At 40.6% G+C, this 19,713-nt stretch overlaps 1 protein-coding gene across 1 annotated transcript in view; it reads left to right on the forward strand.

Moving 5' to 3' along the window:
- The window catches only part of EIF5B (eukaryotic translation initiation factor 5B), a 36,398-nt gene that overhangs the window by 5,366 nt on the left and 11,319 nt on the right, over positions 1-19,713 (forward strand). Inside the window, exons 2-15 of the mRNA XM_084844406.1 lie at positions 5,272-5,397; positions 6,287-6,371; positions 7,144-7,801; positions 9,145-9,365; positions 9,771-9,921; positions 11,033-11,131; positions 12,256-12,342; positions 12,615-12,701; positions 13,758-14,044; positions 15,149-15,256; positions 15,473-15,583; positions 16,433-16,500; positions 16,774-16,915; positions 18,612-18,743. Coding sequence (XP_084700532.1) covers positions 5,272-5,397; positions 6,287-6,371; positions 7,144-7,801; positions 9,145-9,365; positions 9,771-9,921; positions 11,033-11,131; positions 12,256-12,342; positions 12,615-12,701; positions 13,758-14,044; positions 15,149-15,256; positions 15,473-15,583; positions 16,433-16,500; positions 16,774-16,915; positions 18,612-18,743 — 2,362 coding nt within the window. The remainder of the gene's footprint in view (positions 1-5,271; positions 5,398-6,286; positions 6,372-7,143; positions 7,802-9,144; positions 9,366-9,770; positions 9,922-11,032; positions 11,132-12,255; positions 12,343-12,614; positions 12,702-13,757; positions 14,045-15,148; positions 15,257-15,472; positions 15,584-16,432; positions 16,501-16,773; positions 16,916-18,611; positions 18,744-19,713) is intronic.

The raw sequence follows: 19,713 nt of genomic DNA on the forward strand, positions 1-19,713 counted from the left end.
CTTTCCCATTTACCTTCTGAAATATCCCAGTTGTTTTTTCCCTGAGCCTTCATATCTCTAGGGAGAGAAACGGAGAAGCTTATTTTCTTGAAATGACATGCTGCAAAAGTCATGATGAAAGAGGGCAAGAATGAATAGCTATAGAGTATCGGTAAACTATCTTACAATATTTTCAGGATTAAGTTAGAGGATCAATACAACATGAGAGTTCTAGAAAAGCATGCAGTCAATTTTTCTATTACTAAAATGAAAGGAAAACATTTTTTAAAGTAAGAACCATGCTAATGCCTTCTACAATATTTGTGAAGAAAGCAGAAATTCAGGGTTACATGCATTCATTTGGGGATCTTTATTCCAGTGTAAGTATTATTTTGAGGCCATGTGTTGGCCTTTTAATAAGATACTTACGGAACAATCCTATGGCTGCTAGACAGCGGCTAGGTGGTCATAGGATATGCTGTTTTCCGGGAACCGACCTCGGAGCCCGCGCTCTGAGGTCAGTTCCCAGAAAACCGATCTCCCTTCATGTCTGCGCTGCCTCAGAGGCAGCGCGGAGAAGCCCCATCCTCCATTCTCAGAAAAGGAGCGCAGAGTGGCTGAAAAGGGGCGAGGCTGGGGGTGTTCCGGGGCAGGGAGAGCGGAACTGCATGCATGATGCATCCTATGTCGTACATGCAGCCTCCTCTCCCACTCAGCCCCCCCATGGCTAGACAGCTGGAAAGGGCTGTCTAGCAGAAAAAGCAGGGCAGGAGAAGCGCTAAGGGAACGATCCCCCCTGTTCTTCTCCTGCCTTGCTTTGGATAGGCGGTTGCCTCTGAGTTCGGAGGCGGCCGCCTATCTAGATAGGATTGCGCCCTTAGTGTATGAGCCTCTCTTCCATTCCACAGTGGGCAGTGTGTAGAGGTTTCTTTTATGTCAGATCTGTGCAACAGCATGCCAAGTTGCAGTATGGCAACTTAAGGAACCTTCTCATCTTGGACCATCTAATGATCCAGATTCTGTGTGCACTCCCTCCAGAAATGGGAATGAGTTCTATATGCAGGAGAGCACGGGCCTCTCACTGTCTCATGTGGAAGCTAGTAATCAGGAAGCAGGAAAGGGTAGCCTGGGCCACCTAATGTTAGCAGTCCACGTGTGGGTATGTTCCTTAATGTTCATCCATTGGTGCTGATTGGAAAGTGGGAGGAGGAGTAAGCTGGCACAACTTACTCCTTCCTTCTAGCCATTTCTTCCTTGCACATATGTAGTCTGTGTACTTTATTCTGTGTATAAGAGAATGTAAGGTTTATGAACAGGATTCATTGCCTTGAAAATTATGAACTTATTGGAGGGTATTTCTGTAGGCATTATACAAACAAAGTGGAAAGAAAAATATTTGTACTAGTAAAGCTGCAACCCTATACCCACTTACCTGGGAGTAAGCCCGATTTAACTGAATGGGACTTATTTCTGAGTATATATATATAGGATTTCTCTGTTAACCTCCAAAAACACAGGTGAATGTAGACTGAGGGCAGCATCCAACAGGGTGCTTGTGCCCCTGCTGATTCCCTTCTGCAAGTGATGGGTCCCACAAATTCCATTGCGCAAGAAGGACCTACTGCTTATACAATGATTTAACATTTCTTAAAGGAAAGCCCTTATGCGAGCTTCGCTGACCTGCCCCGTTGCAGCATTTCCACTCATTTTGGGTTGCTCCCAGAAGTGCTAAATCTCCGTTCTGCAAGCAGTACAGAAGGGAATTGGTGGGGTGGCAAAGAATTGGCGGGGGCATAAGCACCTGTTGGATACCGCCCTGAAGCCTGTACCGTGGCTGAGATGCATAGGAAACCAAGTTAAGCAAATAGAGATTGATAAAAAGTTGGGGATTTCATTTTGTTAAATTCCCTGCGAGGTTTACCTGATTTCACTTAAACTCTGGATGCATGAATATTCTAAGAGACATTATCTCATTTTTATATATGCCATAAATCGATGATTTCAGTTCTGTTTTCATTTATTTAATTTCATTTATTTTCTATTCTGTTTTTAAGTGATTATGCGGTGTCTGTGCTGTTTAATATACAATTAATATAAATTTAAATAAATTAAGTTTAATTTGAACTGCGCAAATACGTACTTCATTTTATTAATTTTAATGGGTTGAAAATATGCATGAACATCTGCTTCCTATGTGCGGGGGTGGCATGTGGTGCTTACTGGCTTCACAGGCTCACTGCTTGAAGTTTGTAAAATTCTTCACTAACAGTCATCTAGAAAAACTTCACTGTGTTCAATTAGTGATGTCATAAATGTTTGGGCCTACCCTTTTTTTCTTCAGATACTCTTCTAGTCAGCTATCCTAGATCACAGTAATACTAGCTTCAGCTGACAGTTTCCTGGGACTGTAGACTCTGGCCTCATCCATTGGCCAGAGAACTGAGGGCCACTGGGCGGCAAGGGGGAGACCAACCTAGCCCCATATATCAGCCAAAGAAGGAACAACTGTAGGCAGCTTGTTTTGTCCTTTCCTATCAGAAAGGACAGCTATCAGAACTTTGAAACTAAGAACTGGTGCCTGCGTTTTGCTCTCCCCTCCTCCATCCCTTTTTCTTTTGTGTCATATAATTTATATTGTAAGCCTGAGTGCATGCTGTCTTAATATTAATCTTTGTAAGCTGTTCTGGGAGCCTTTTTTGGCTGAAGAGCAGGGTAAAAATGCGCAAATAAATAAACTATAGTTACCAAAGTACAAATCCCAATCAGGTAAAGGAACTTGCATGCAAGTGATATAAACATAGGTTTGCATCTGGCTGTGCTCCTGTGTCACGCAGGTTACCCAGGCTCCGTTGAACTGATGTATTCTTCTACTGTGAATGCACATTCTCATCCAGAACTACTTTTTGTATAGGACTGCAGCAGCATTAGGACCATTGTTTAAAAACAGCAACACAGGATAGAATGAACATACCCAACCTCACAAACCAGTTCTTACATTAAACCACTTCATTAGGAAAATTCACAATGATCAGAGCATTTCAGAAAACTTTCTAAATATCAGTTAACTCACCATATCTCAAATAGTGGGATGTTGAGTCAGTGGTAGATGTGAACAGACTATTTTGTATGTCTTCCTGTTCTGAAAGTGTGAGTTGCATTGATCCCAGGGAAGTTACAAAGAAGAGGGGTAACAAATCTCCAACAAGGTGGAGTGGTGAGGGGAGAGAAGTGGGAGCTGCTGGAGGGGGGTGCATAGGAGGCAAATGACTGGGGAAGTAGAAGAAGCTGTGCATGTGTATGCAGTGAGATTTGGGGGAGGAGGGTGGAGAGTGGTTCAGAAGATCTCATACATTTAGAACTCAGTGGGTTTATACATTTACCTGATTATGATGGTTTGAACCAGAGTTTATAACTTAATAGGAGCATGTTGATAAATTATTTTGTTAGGTCTGTTAGCTTCTCCATTTAACAACTAATCACATCTTTTTGTAATACAGTCATGGCATAATGGGAAGGGCAAGATGCTGTAGGTTGTAGCAAGAATGTTGAGATAAGGTGGTCCTTGGAGGGGCTAGTGAATTTCCAGCATATAGTGACCTGTTTTTCAGCTTGAGATCTGTACCTAGGTTAACATAACCAATTAACAAGTATATTTTTAAAACATTTCAAGTTTTCTTCATTTGCCAAGTGTTTGGTTAATTTTGATGAAACAAAGCCTCATCCGCACAGCTTTGCGTATGGTTGCTCTTAAGTCCCTCCTAGTGAAATATGCTGTCATGATTGGGTGGGATATTCCTTCATTGGAAATAGTCAGGCTTTTTCTTGCATTAAAGGAAGTGTTGCCCATTTTACTTGTGCTATCAAGACCAGGGAAGGAAAAATATCAGGGTTCTTTTAATTACGGAAGGTGTATGATGCAGGAGTACACAGCCTTCAAATAGCCAAATTTTTAGAAAGGAAGGAAATGTCTGAAATAGCTAGGATGGCAAGATGGTCCTTCCATGAACTGGCCATCTTGTCTCATGGTCAGTCTGTTACCTTCAATGGTAGTGACTGGAGCATGGCTATATGCAGCATGGGCTTATGAATGCACTGGGAGGAGCTGTGTTGACCAAACTGAGAGAGTTCTTTTGGGATTGCAAGTGACAGGGGACATAGCAAGGTGGATTTGATCTGCATACAAAACGCAAGATGCTTCTGAAATCCAGGTTTAAAATGCTGTGGCTACTGAGTAGCCACAGTCCTTCATGAGCTATTTAGAACAGAAAAGGACGTATCTCTTTGAAGAGGAAAATAACTGAAATAAGGCTGGACTAATTCATAGAACTTGAAACAGCCTCTGGGTGATGGGTGCTCCATGTATTGTCTAGTACAGTGGAATGGCTTAAAGACATGGGTTATCCCCATCCTATGGCGAGTTTCTTTGACATTACCCACAATATCTGATGATGAAGTACAGGGTAAGTGCTCTCCATACTATAGATGCTGCTTGGAGTAGCCACTGTGTGAGGGCTGTTTCAAGTGGCATCTGCATGGTTCTATAATGTGTATTGTGTTTCTAGGATAACAATTTAGGTTTCTCCTGTATTGGTCTCAAATGGTCTTATATATCATTTAAATGTCGCTTGTGATGGTTATAGAGCTTGCCTTGAAAAGTGAAGGAATTTATTGGATTTCCATAGCCTTAAACATGACAAGGTACAACTTTGTAAGCAAGTATTGATTGATTTAATGTGCTGCCAGGTGTCTTTAAAAATCATATCTAGGCAGGGTTCCATGTGCCTGGCATTGTATTTAAATCTGTCGCTGGCACCTACATGTGCAATGTTATTTTTATTTATTTAGGGTACAGTCCTATGTTGATAGTTGGCAGCCTCCAAAGCTCTCTCCGCCCCTGAGACTGCTCCTTATCCCTGGCTCTGCCCTCAGGTTTCCAAGTGCAGAGGGGTAGCTGGTGTAGTTCTCTCCACGATGGCTGTGAGGGGGGAGGGGGAGGGGATGGAGAGCGCGGTTTACTGGCTCTGAGATCGGAGCACTGTCTCCAACCTCAGTGCCAGTAAACTGAACAATCCTATGGCCCCCCAGACACTTTCTAGGGGCCATAGGATTGCACTTTTAAAGTATTTATATACTGCCCTTCATACAAATATATCCCAGGGCAGTTTGCAATATGAAATTACAATAAAATATAAATGCATAATTAAAATATTATAAAAACACAATTAAAACACATTAGCTATATCTTAAATAATTTGTTTAGCTTTTAAAGCAAAGTATTTTTCTTAATTCTAGTGCCAAGGATGATATTGACCTTGATGCTCTTGCTGCTGAAATAGAGGGTGCAGGTGCTGCCAAGGAACAAGAGCCTCAGAAGTCTAAAGGCAAGAAGAAAAAGGAAAAGAAGAAACAAGATTATGAGTAAGTGTACAAAACCTGCATTTTGTAGCCGGAATCCAACGAAGGATACGGATGCTTGGAAGCAGGCTTCTGTGTACCTATTGTTAACTAATTGAAAAACCATGCACACAAATATGTTCTGTGGGTATGTTGTCCTGATGTTAAAAAGCTCCATCCAGGAGCCAAGGCTATATACTAAGCTTGTCAGCAGTAGCTACAGTAGTTTGGAGGAGGGGATGCTGAATCTACCTCTCACACTCCAGAATAGAACACTGGCACTTTCAGTGATAGCGCCCTGCTTCCAGTTGGATAAATGCTTCGATAGTATCCTGCTGATACCTGTGTGTATCACTGAATCCAGGCACTGCATGGATTTGTCTGTTTGGCAACAACAGTACAAATTGTGTTGTCCCCTTTACCAGTGGCCTGCAGGCACGTTGAGTCTCCACTCTTCTTCCACCACCTCCTCCCCAAATCTGCTTCATATGAAATGAAGAATGAGGTATGCAAGAGAAGGAAGGACCAACCTTCTGCTACTGATTTACTACTCTGGCTCCCTTCTTGAGTAATCTCCCAGATGGAAGGGGCCTAACAGTGGAGATCTGTGTGATAGAATTTTGTTCATCATTTGTGTCTCTGTAAAGTGCTTGCTAGCTTAGAAAGGTAAGAAGGGGAACAGACAATAGGGCATGTTAGGAAGAGAATGCTATTGCAACAACTCTATTTCTGTCCCTCCTTTCAAATTTTTGGTGCCATTTCAATAGCATGAAAGGGGAAAGAGTGTTGGAATTCAGAAAGCTAGGCAGCAGCAGCAATGCTTTTGGGCACTGGATTCATCCAGTCATTGATCCCTGGTTTATATGCAAGTAAACAAAGCTTTCTAAAACATATGCAATTGTTCTTATTGTAGTGAAGAGGATATTTTGAAAGAATTGCAAGAGCTGTCTGTAGAGGCACAAGGAGGGAAAGTTGAAAGAGAACCAGCTGCAATAAAGGTAAATTTAGTAAAGTAAAAAAGTAAAAGTAAAAAAGATTGTGGGGGCAGGGGAGGGGGACCTGTACACAAAGTGCTGCACTATAGTTGAAAGCCCCAGCCCAAAGATATTGTGAAATCCTTTAAGGGAGAAAAAACATTTGGTGTACTCCAGAAAAAGCTGTTTCACATGTGGGAAGTGATCTGTTGTGTAGGCTTCTTTGCCACACTCAAAAATCATGATCCAGGATCTGTTTTTTGCAAGAGGAAGATCTGTACTCTTGGAAGATCCCTCCACCCCATTTTGGGGGATCCCCACTTCCCACACCACAACTCACCCCATTCAGCAGGGTCTTCTGACTCTGTGTAGCATTTCCAGGGGGTTGGAGAGGCTGCTGTGGGAAGTGGGGGGGGGGGGGCAGCGAGTCAACTTCCATCAGCACAGTAGTTCCAGTGTAAATCTGGATCCAATCCTATACTTGCAAGATCTTCATACAAACACCCAAGTGAAGAGCAGATTTTACTGTAAGGACTGCACTGGTGGGCAATTCACTTATTTTAGAAAAATATGTCACAAGATTGCACAGTTGACTGCAGACAGTAATGGTACCATCTTCAGGAATGTGACATAGATATTTTCCCCTAATATTTGGATAGTATTTCTCAGATGTTTTTGTAGTTTAGTCCACATCCAGAGAATGTGGTTGTTACTACTGTAATATGTTCAAATACATGACTATTTAAAATTTTCCAGTGATACTGTGAAAACTCAAAGCCCCTTTTTGATTTACCAGACAGAGAACAACAATGAAGAACTCACCTTCTCAAAACAAGATAAAAAAAAGAAAGGAAAGAACAAAAAGTCCAGCTTGGATGATGATGATGACAGTGAAGAGATGGAAGACAAAGAGAAAAAGTCTAAAAAGGCCCCCAAATCCCAGAAGGAAGCTTCCTCTGGCAGTGATGATGATGACTTTGATTCCTTGGTTAAGAAAAAAAAAGGAAAAGCTCAAAAACCAAACAAAAAACAGGACCTTTCCGAAGACGATGAAATTATCATAATTAAGAAAAGCAAAGAGCGCATACAAGCAGTGTCCTCTGGTGAGAGTGGTGATGAATTAGATGAAGGCTCAGAGTTGAAGAAAGGACACAAGAAAAATCAGAAGGCAAAGCTGGTGGCTGAGGCTGAAAGTGGAGATGAAGATGTGGAATCTTCATTCAAAATAAAAACAGTGGCTCAGAAGAAGGCAGAAAAAAAAGAACGAGAGAGGAGAAAACGTGAAGAGGAAAAGGCCAAACTGAGGAAACAGAAGGAAAAAGAAGATTTGGAAGCCAATAAAGAACAGGCAAAGCAAAGGGAGATTCTGAAGAAGGCTGAAAAAGAAACAGTTTCAGAATCAGTGTCAGCATCTACCACTGTTGAAAAAGGAGAGGCTTCAATAGTAGCAGAAGGTTTGTAATATTTGGGAGAAAATTTGAGAAACATATTTTTGTGAGTCTATACGTGGTTTCTCAGAACTGGCAAGCCAAGAAACCATGTGATCTCAAAGCAGGAATTTTAGCAGTGTTGGGTTTTCTCTTGGTCTGGCTTTTAACATACTGAGAGATGTTGGTATGTGATACTAATACGTTTTTCTCTCATTCAGCCATAAAATCTTTTCACACCTGAAAAGTGGAAGTGAATTCCACTGCTGTATGTATTTAAGAAAATATAAAAATTGTCGATAACTGGGTTCCAGAGTGCATTACTGTTATGTGAAGCAGTCCCGTTTATGATTAGCTTGGGGACTTGGACTTTGGACAAGTTTCAGGGTGTAATTTTATGAATGTCAGTATTCCCTGAGCCAGTGTAGCTAGGATCCATTACAGTTACCTTGATCACTAATTGATGGTCTTTTTTTAAAGTTGCCTTGTGGGGAAAAATATCATCTGAATTTACTTGGGGATACCTACTAGGCAATCATATTGCTGTCTTGCTCTGGTAGCTAGTTTGCATGATTAATGTGGTTCTAAAGCAAATGTTTTAGCTGAATATAATGTATGCATGCCTTAATCCAAAGGCCTATGTGATGAGCTCCATGCATGCAGCAGGGCTTCTGAATGGGGTCTTTTTCAGAAAGAAGCTCTCTGTGTTGCAGATTAAGTTCCTCCTAGTACTCAGAAATTTCAGAAGCTGCCATGGACAGAGTGGCCCAGTTCACATGTCATGATATGCTATAGTTCCAGAGAATCCTGGCTTACCATGATCAAGCAAACATGCTGCCCAATTGCTTTTGCTTGGCTTCTCCTCCCAGCTGGAGTGGCTAAACAAACCATGGACCCTCCATCTGTGGTTTATTGTGACATCTGAACTGGGGATTCTTGCTTTTCTGTCCCCGGACAAGCTAGGGTCATGAGCTGTAGTTTGAAGTTGGTTTATGGCACTTGGTTGTTTGGGAGAGACAAGCCAGAATGTCTGGCTTAGCCGCTGTAATAAATCACAGATGGAGGGTCCATGGTTTCAACTGCCCCTGTTTTTGGAGGAGGAGCCAAGTAGGAGCAGTGGGGCAGTGTGCACAAGTATGCTGCTTGGTCCTGATAAATTAGAGTGCCCCAGAACCCAGGCTTGTTGTGATGTGTGAACTGGCCCAGTGTGAGATGCTGCTGTTGGGGGAGAACAAACACGGTGAGCCTAGTATAGATGTGTAAGTCCTTGCATGTACCTGAAGGGCAATGTCTCTATTTTGTTGATTGTCTTTAGTTCTCCTTTCAAAGCAGTTAAAGTTTGGAAATGAACAACCGCCTTTCTCTCTTAGCTGATGATAATGAAGGCGAGAAAAGGAAGAAAGAGAAAGATAAAAAGAAAAAGAAAGGAGAGAAAGAGGAAAAAGAGAAGAAAAAAGGCCCCAGTAAAGCCACTGTTAAAGCAATGCAAGAAGCCTTGGCTAAGCTGAAAGAGGAGGAGGAAAGGGCAAAGAGGGAGGAAGAGGAGCGTATAAGACGACTTGAGGAGCTAGAAGCCAAGCGCAAAGAAGAGGTACTTTTCATATAAGATGGGAAAGGATAACATCCTATCAGTATGCTTTCGACTTTGAAGGGGGATTGTGCTGCGCATCTGTTAAGAATCTTATTAAATGTCTGCCTTGACTGCTGTCAGTAACTTCTTCCTGGGAGGTGCAATGGTGCATTCCACCATTGGTATAAGTAATACTGACCTTACACTATCACCACATTTAGCATGCTAGTGCATTTACAGTCCCGTCATATGCATGTTTACTCAGAAGTAAATCCCACTGAATTCAGTCAGGATTACTCCCAAGTAAGCATGCACCAGGTTGCAGCCTTCTCAAATGGGAGCATACTACTGAGGAGTGGTTATTGCATGTTAAGATCTAATCACATGTGCTGGAAAGCATAGTATATGTATACTACTTTTTTGTAGGAACGCTTGGAACAAGAAAGGAAGGAAAGGAAGAAACAAAAAGAAAAGGAGAGGAAAGAGCGTTTGAAGAAGGAGGGAAAGCTTTTAACTAAATCTCAGAGAGAAGCTAGAGCCAGAGCAGAAGCTACTCTTAAACTACTGCAAGCTCAGGGTAAGAATCGCTTTGTACACTACAGTTCTAACTGCCTTCCTGTATTTATTACATACACTAAAAATCTCTACATTATTTGGCAGTGTTTGGTAGCTAAGGACAAGCTTGCACAATGATCTCTTATCTGAAATTTTAGTCTCAGTAGCTGGAGAAGACAGCTGAAGATGAGCATCAGCTTTTATTTCGAATTCAAATACCTTTGGTTCTAAGTGGTCCTCTACATGTGTTACTTTCTTACTCTTATATGTATACTAGCTGCCTAACACTGCAGTCCTATGCACACTTTCCTGGGAGTAACGTCCACTGAATTACGTGGGAATTACTTCTGAATAAACATGGTTAGGCTAGGGCTGCATAGCTTTAATTTACATGTAACAAATGTTTGTGGCCTGATTTGGACCATCAAATCCTGGCTTACTAAACCAGGTTAGCACAAGCTCCGTGAACTTGCATGCAGCCTGTTTGCTACTGCTTTGCTCATCCCTTCATGTGAGTGAGGAAACAAACCTGGAAATTGTTGTTAACCATAGCTTCCCATTATGTGCAAATCAGGAACTGTGATTAATGGCTACCAAGAGGAAGTCAACCATAATTAACTGTGGCTTCCTGGTTTGTTTCACTGAATGCAGCTTGTAAGTACACCCTCCTTAAGTATCACTGTTTTTAAAAACTAGCCAATTCAGTGATCCATATAAAAAGTCTCTCAAAACCTTGAATGAAGTTGAATTGCAAGAAAGGGTGTGTGTCCGTTTAATAAATAGAATTATTTGAATTTTAGGTGTCTTTATTATTCAAAGCAGGAGAACTATTTAGGGATTGAAGCCAGAATTACTGAGCTGCGTATGCATTGAAATGGTTTCTTATGGTCTTGGTTCTGTAGTGGCGCTGATGTAGTGAGGGAGCTATTTTGCCCATTGCCCAATGCTAAAATTCAGAGGCTTGGATGTCCTCAGTTAAACTGTCTCTTAACAAAATTAGTGCCTGGGCTTGTTTGGGTAAAGGTGTCTGCTTTAAACCTCAACCTGTCGCATTAATTTGCAAACTCAGTCACTGCTCACCGAATGTGTTGCATTTCACTACTACGTTGAATGTTTTGGTAACTACTTGGCAGGTGTTGAGGTGCCATCCAAAGATTCTGTGCCAAAAAAAAGGCCAATATATGAAGACAAAAAGAAAAAGAAGCAGCAGCAACAGCAGGAAAACAAAGAAGGTGAGAATCTCATTTCTACAGGATTTTTAAAAATGCAGATTAGGATTAGAAAACACCTGTTTCAGTAAAGTCAAAGATCGCTTCAGTCCTTCCTATCTGTTATGCCTTGAAGTAGCCACCCTGTACATTCTTCTAGAGAAAAATAATATTCTTCTGTGTCTGTGGAACTGTTAGAAGTCAGTGGAATTCTTGATTGGCTTTTAAAAACATTTGGTATATAGATTCTTTTTCTAATTATACTTTATAACCTGACTTACAAGAATCTGAGATATTCTGGAAAGTAGGGTGGATGTTTCCTTCTCTACCTCAGTATCATATACATTGAAGAGTGGAAGGTGCATTATCAGTAAGAGTCCCATATATTTGTATGAGGAGAAACCTGAAATTTGTAGGAACAGTAGCATCATTATAACAGTTACCAGAGGGGTAATCTGTTATAGCAAAAACAACAAAGAGGCTTGTGGCACCTTAAAAAGACTGACAAATGTACTATGGCATGTAAATGTTGTGGCCTATAGCCTGAATTGAGATTACAGGTTTTTATCCCCCTACAGGTATTAATTGGCTAACAAATGCCAGGCCATTTGTGTTATCATCAACATGCTTTGTGTATCATTAGTAACAATTTTATATATAGCTTAGCTTAATGTAATTGTCAGGCTGTACTTGGTACATTTCATTTTGTTCTAACTCACTGCTCACAATCCTCACCCCACCTTCCCAATCATGTGTAATGGTTGTAACCTGCCAATTAAGGATGCCATTGGATGTATCTGATGAAGTAAACACTAGACTAGACCATGGAAGCTTATGCTGTAATATAGTGTTCTCCATCCAGGTGCCCTGCAGATGTGTTGCACTACAGCTGTTGTCATCCCCAGCCAGCATGGCCATTTGTGATGCTGGTTGGAAATGCTAGGAGTTGAAATCCAACACATCTGCAGGGCATCAGGTTGGGGAAGACTGCGATGAATGTGTAAGTCTTTAAGGTGCCACAAGACTATTTAATATAACTGTGGCTTCAGTAGCTTAGTTCTGGCCAAATAAAATGCATTTAAAATGTATTATATCCCCTTTTAAAAAAATTTCAGCAGAGCTGCAATAATTTTCTCTTGCAATTTTAGAAATTATGGAGTTGACTTCCCCGACTGAGGAAACTGTAGAACAAGTTACACCAGTAAAAGAGGAAATTACTCTTCCAGGAGAACCAGGTCAGTAGTAAATTAGGTAGTCCATGTTGCTTTTTCGAAATCATAGTGCCAAGCCTCTGAGGAGCCTTTATTTCCTTTTCTTTAGTCTAATATGAGGCTAATTCAACCAGCTTTAGGAGCTGTCTTTGAAGCAACTCAGATATTATATTAAGCTAGTAACAAATATATGGCTGATTCAGTTTTGAGCCTGTACCACTCCTGTAATCATGTTGAAAAATTACCTTATAAAGTCAGTTTTTACATGTAGAGAACCTGTCCCTATTGCTGTTTAGTTTCAGAAGAGAAGGAGGAAGAGGAACCCGAAGACATGGGATTAGATGACTGGGAAGCTATGGCCAGTGATGAAGAGAGAGAGAAAGGTAAGTGTCTTTTGTAAAAAGGAATAGAACACCATATTGGTCTGGGGCCTCTCTTCTGCTTCTTTTTCTTTAAAGCATTGCCTAGTTTTCCTAGTGGTGAAAGCTGATTGAGTAAACAGTGGAGAATGTAGACAGAAGTGTGTTTCAGCTTGACTGCATATTTTAAACTGCTGCGTGTTCCACTTAGCTTTTGTAATTGCAGGTTTTGCATTTGTTATCCCAGTAGTGTCCAGTGCCCTGCAAATTTGAAACTTACATGGGACCTTGCAATCAGCCTATTAAACACAAGGCTGAAATCAACAGTCCTTGGTAATTTAATCTTGATAAAAGGAGCCTGTGTGCTTTGCCCAGGATGAAATCAGTTATGGGTAACAACTGAATTTTATATTTTTAATAGGGGAATCCAATATTTCTTCTTGTTGCTCCCAGCAAATTCGGGGCAGCTCCAGGTCCAACCTTTAACTGTCACATGACCTGCTGGAGCCTAATTTGAATGCCTACAGAGCCCTTCCCCCTCACTTCATCTTGGGACTCTGAACATGCAGACACTGTGACTTCACCATCAAGTCAGTTTTTTTCTCCCTCATTCCACCTCCCCAAGCCCCACACACCTGCTTTTTGTAACATCTTGCCTTATTAAGAGATCTTGCATATCTTCTGTGATCTTTTGATTGGCCTAATATAGGCATTACACCAATATGGATTTTGGAATTTTTCTTATTGCCAACCTTTGCTTTTTATGTTGCTTAACGATCTTATGAAGGGATTGTGGGACATGTTGGATGAAATACTTGCCACATTAATGTTGCAAACAAGTACTTCTGTAATATAAAGATGAAAGTCAAGAACGGCGTGAAACATCTTGAGTTTTTAGTTCGTTGTGTCCCTTTTTTAACATTCTGAGTCAAGGTAGGTGAAACTGCAATTCTTCACATAGAATTTAAGTTCACCTGTGTCCATGTCCTGTTGGGAAACATGGAACTGTTATGCACAGCTAGCTGGCTAAAATTACAACCCTATTAAGTAGGATTTAGCTCTGGTATCTACTCTTGTCAGAGAGGAAAACTGTCCACATTGAAGTCAAGGAACAAAATGAAGAGGATGAGGATGAAGATGATGAAGATGAGGATGAGGATGAGAGTGAGGAGTATGAAGATGGGGAAAGTGAGGGAAGTGAAGATGAGAAGACGTCAGATGAAAGAGAAACAGAACTTCAAACTGCTGGAAAACCATCCGTAGAGAAAAAGCCAAACAAAGAAATAAGCTCTGATTCAGAATATGATTCAGATGACGATCGCACTAAAGAAGAACGTTCTTATGACAAAGCTAAGCGGCAAATTGAGGTATTTGGTCACCATCTTTCCCAAGTGGTTTATAGATTCAGTCTGAATAACATTAGACATTACCAATATACGTAACTTCTGATGAATTTCCAGAGTGCACCTCCACCCTGAATAGATTGCACATGGTGGCTTGTTATGTAGTTTTAAGCATATATTGCATTAGGTTTATATAAGTTAGACATAATCCTCAGTAAGTCTCTGCTGTCATTAGCAAGAGTTCCTTCCATTTCTTATTGGTCAGGCTATACATAGCTGCTGCCCGCTCAATGACTTTGTTTCTAATAATTCTAGACAGTGTCAGAATACCCAGTTTATACTGCCTCTGAAGACAAGCCATGTTTTCCTATAAGTATGCAAACCAAGGTTACTGTCAGGAGCTTCTGTTGTGGCAAAATCTGATTTCTGTGTTTTTCCACTTTGGTCATGAGATTGAGAGGAGTCTGGATTTCAGCATTAAACTGCTGCCTTTTGTTATAGATCTACTGTAACCAAGTAAGCTAGAGATGTCAACTAGAAACAAGTATTAAGCTAGAAACAGTATTTAGCACTGTATTTCTCTGACTGCAATTTGGTGTTTCATTTTTTTGTGTGTGTTGAGGTTTATTACTTAAATTCTTGGTTAAATAAATTTATGTGTACCGATCTGTTTTTTTTTTTTTTTACTGGGTTATCACATTATTCACTAATGCCTTTATTCTTTTGCTTAAGTTACTAAGAGTATATAATCCCTTTGAGTTGAGTAGTTAGAAAGTAAAAGCTGGCAGAGTTATAACTCGGTACTGCAGTTAAATCTCTTAATGAAAGCACTTAATCCTGTTAGTGAAAGTTCCTATTGCTTGCTAAGGAGGGGATGGTAGCTAGGTATGTTTTAGGGTGGTGCTAGTCCCAGCAGTAAACCTAGAATAACTAGTGGCACTCTTAATCCAGTTTACCAGCTGACCTTTAGAGTACTGGAGTAAGGAGGGGAGCAGGGATTCTCCAGTGGATCCCAGGGATATTGCAGTGCTGTTCAAGAGAATTTTGAACACCCAAATCTGAGTTATTCTGTTGTAGCCTCTGTTTTTCGTTATGGATTTAACATGCACTGTCAATTTTTAATTCTAGAAACGTCGTATTGAAAACAATAAAAATATAAATACTGAGAAGCTACGAGCACCTGTTATCTGTGTGCTTGGACACGTTGATACAGGGAAGACAAAAATCCTAGATAAGGTAAGGCCCAAATGTGTGTCACAAAATTACCAGCTTTCTATGCTAATTAGCTAACTTTCTAGTTATACTGAAGACATGTAGTAATGGGAACTGTTTAAGATTATGTAATGCAAAACTGATGAGTGTTCACTCAGTTTCAAATTGTGTATACAGTCAGCTTATCAAAGCTACAGTTCTTCCTTCCATCTGATAATTCTGCTTTTTTGTTTCATGCAGCTCCGTCATACTCATGTGCAAGACAGTGAAGCAGGTGGCATCACTCAGCAGATTGGGGCAACTAATGTTCCCCTTGAAGCCATTAATGAACAAGCAAAGATGGTGAAGACCGTAAGTAAGAGCTTTCTCAGGACTTTATATGTTCTTCAAAAAGGAATGGTGTTGTTATTGTTACTGTTGATATCTTAAGTAATCTGGCCTCTGTTCTTAATCTTTGATGCAACTAGGCACATTTGGACTTGTTATTTGTCTTGTATTGAGAATATAACAATTTTTATGAATACCTTTATTGGCTTGAAATCTCTACATTTGCATATGAATACTGTAAAGTCGAGAGGCAGAGTTTGCTTTTCTGATGCTCATGTAGAATTGAATCGTTCTAGTGAGCCAGAATCTCCTCCTCCTATACCTGTGGGGACTTTCCAAATCCATAGGCATTTCTGGAAGATAGTTGGCTTCTAATTTTCTCTTCCTTCCTTTGCCCACATGTAATGTTTTAGTATGAGCACAACTGAAAAGGTCCGCTATACCCAAATGTGGATGAGGCCTTATCCTTTGATATTTCCATTGCAGTACTCTTCACTAAAATCTGATCTAGAAGAAGGATGGCATCAAGGTACTGAAGGCTGCGTGATGCAAGTTTTCATACATGGGCGTTGGTCACTTGATTCCATTATTTATCTTGAAATAATGCTGTATTAAGGGCACAACCCTATGTATATTTAGACAGAGAAAAGGCATACAACTCCCAGCATGACTGGCTGGGGCATGCGTGGAGTTGTAAGCCTTTGTTCTGTCTCCACATACATAGGATTGCACCTTAAAAGTACTATGATTATGTATTTTTAAAAGAGACCAGAGTTAAACATTTGAAATAAATTATTATTGCTGAGTATGTACTCTGTTATAAAAGGTTTTGCTTGCTTAAGTATCAAGATTGTTAATATTTTGCAATGTTAGTTTGACAGAGAGACTGTCAAGATTCCAGGAATGCTGATTATTGATACTCCAGGACATGAATCTTTCAGGTAACCTTCCACTATTTATATCTGGAAGTTTCATTTTGTATCATACAATGTTAAAAACATCTACAGAAGCAGAAGTTAATCATAGTTATTCTAGATAATGTGTTGCATGTCTTGTATTTTAAGTTCTAATTGCCTCACCAAAGATACTAGCCCTTCTGTTTGATAGATCTTTCTTTACAAGGGCTATCTATCCTTGGCAAGCCATCAGTCACATCTCTCTGACCATCTTTTGCCATTATGTATGTTGACTATACCTTTTCCCCAATGTTGCAGCAATCTTCGAAATCGAGGAAGCTCGCTATGTGATATTGCAATTCTTGTAGTTGACATCATGCATGGTTTGGAGCCACAGACTATTGAATCTATAAACCTGCTGAAATCTAAAAAATGTCCATTTGTAGTTGCCCTCAACAAGGTAAGATGGCTTTTCATGGGCTTACTGATTCTGCTGTAAGAACATAAGAAAAGCCTTGCCAAGTCAATCTGAAGGCCTATCTAGTTCAGCATTCCTTTTCCCTCGGTGACCAGCCAGATTCCTATGGGAAATCCACAAGCAAGATGCCAAGGCAGTAGCCCTCTCCCGCTGTTCCCCAGCAACTGGCATTGCAAGGCATGATGCTGCTGCTGATCTGGGTGGTAGCATATAGTCATCATGACGAGTAGTCACTGCCAAGTGCCTTTTTAGTTGTTTTAACGGTATCTATTTAAAAATGTTTGTACAAATCAAGTGCTAAAACTGTTGTTCGTAGTCTTCTTTCAGTCAAGTGATTCAGGTTCAATAACCCAAGACAGTCTTCTCATTCAAGTTTCTTTGCAGAATAACCTTAAATTCTAGAAAGACAGGGGCTTCTATCCTCACCTCATTTCTCTTGTAAAGCTTTCATCAAATCTATGTTACCACATAATATTCCTTCTACATGTGAGATAATCTTTGTGGCAGCCTCTCCCTTGTATAGTAAAATCTTATACATTTAACGTATGTAATATGGCACATGCAAAGCTTTGGGTAGTCATTTGGATAACTGGGAGAGCTAATTTTGTAGGATAACAGCACATCTGTAGGGACACAGAATGAATTCAGATAATCAGGTTTTAATAATGGGAGCTGTACTTACACATATTTGAAAGTACAATTATAATATTGTAATCAGGAAGATTCCTGTCCAAGTTGTGCAAGAGAGTATTCTAATGAATACTGTGTCTTTGGAAGAGAATACATGTAACTAAGTTTAAAATCTAATAAAAACGCAATTTGTATATGAAATATCAATACTGTGTTGTAGCAAGATGAGCATGAGCTTAAGGTCACTTGTGGAACGGGAATTTGCTACTCCCTTCTCCCCATACCATTTCAGAAAATTTCCCAAACCTCATGAGTGGCTTTTCCAGGGACTTGGGAATGGGGGAAGGGCACAGGAAAATCCCCTTGCTCATGCTTCTCTAGATACAACTTTTAATCCAGAAGGTAATTTGGCACTCCATTTCAAATGATATTTATGTAGAAGTAAGTGAAGCAAGTTCAATGGACATTTTTGAAATGATACGTTTAGGATTGTCCCCTTAGGTTTGTTGTAGTTACAGGAAATGGTAGTAACTGTGTGTGCAAGCACATCTGTCTGTTACCACTTCCTGTAATATTCATGATTCTGATGTCAAAAGATCTATGGAAGATTGTCTGGTACAAGTCTTGGCACTTGAACATATAGATAAGGACATTATAGGGGAGGGGACTCTCTCCTTTCAAAGCCTAGAAATGTATTGCCCTGATCATAATTGTTTTCCTGGGCATGAGAATTTCAGTGAGATTTGCCATCTTGAGTGGCATTTCCATTAATTTCAAGGGAAGGTGCTGATTCCTTTGCTAGTAGAGAGCCACTTGCTTCATTGAAAAGAATGGGGAACTTTGCATATGTGAGAGAGCTGTGTGAGTGTTTAAGAACAGGTGGCTTGCTGACTAGGAATGACTGAGTTACTCAGGGGTATGAGCATGCTAGATACTGTATACTAATTGATTTGCTTGTTTATTCCTTACAATTGCTGTTGATTAGATGGATCTGGCTGAATAATGCAATATTAAATAGTAGTGATATTTGTAATTCTGCCTCTTCAAGATTGATAGGTTATATGACTGGAAAAAGAGTCCTGATACAGATGTAGCTGCTACTTTGAAGAAGCAGAAAAAAAACACCAAGGATGAATTTGAGGAGCGTGCAAAAGCTATCATAGTGGAGTTTGCCCAGCAGGTCAGCTGCATTTTAAGTTTGGCTATTTTTTTAAAGCATCACCAGCTTACGTGATACTTTAGCGCAAACAGAAAAAAAAACCCTGCAAGTGCTCCTGTTGGCTGTAGCCCAAGGAGCTTATAATCAAACATTTGGTAGCAGGGAGAGAACATGGGAGACATGGGCGAATGTATCATACATAGGGGGTGACACATTTTTTCTGGTTTTACCAGCCAACCAAAAATCTGTTGTCACCAGGACACCCCCCCCCCTCAGGTCGGGGGGAGGGAGGAGGGTTGTCCCTGACCTCGTGCTATGGCTCTGGAACACACTGCAAGAGATTAATCTCTGTTCTTTCTAGCTCAAAGCTTTGAGGTAAGGAGCAGGGGAGGATTCTGCTCTGAGCTTGGAGTTGGAGCTGAGAAGCAGACACACATAGGCTTGTCTCTGCACCTGTTGGGCATGGAGGCAAGCCTAAATGCATTGGCTTGCTCCATCTCTGTGCCTGACTGGAGCTCAGATCACCTGTTAGGCACAAAGGCAAGCCGATGCACCTCCCCCTCCTGGGATGGAACTGGAGATGGGAGGCAGAGGCTCATTATGTACTTGTACCTGACAAGTGCAAAGCCAAAACAGATCCAGTTTCAGCCAAACGTTTGGACTGTGGAAGGCACAGGGTTCATTCCCTCTCTTCTGCTGCCCCAGAGTTTGGAAGAAGCCTTGGGCCCATCTTGCTCGACTGAGTCTAGTTACCTTCCTTGTCATGGCAAGGTGATTGAACAAGATTGTTGGACCTTAATTATATGTGCTTAGTTTGTGGTTGGAAAAGAAGATGTGGGTTGAGGAAGGGATTCATGGAAAAGGTGAATTTTGGAGAGATTTAAATCAAGAGAATTTATACTGTGTATTATAGATGTTCTGGAAGTGAGTTCCAGATTTTTATGTATACATGGTAGTGAATGTGTATGATCTTCGAAGGGTTTCTCATATA

The sequence above is a fragment of the Heloderma suspectum genome, chromosome 3 (genome assembly GCF_057233095.1).
Source record: "Heloderma suspectum isolate Gila_16-S chromosome 3, 16-S_ref, whole genome shotgun sequence".
In the NCBI taxonomy this organism is placed as follows: Eukaryota; Metazoa; Chordata; class Lepidosauria; order Squamata; family Helodermatidae; genus Heloderma; species Heloderma suspectum.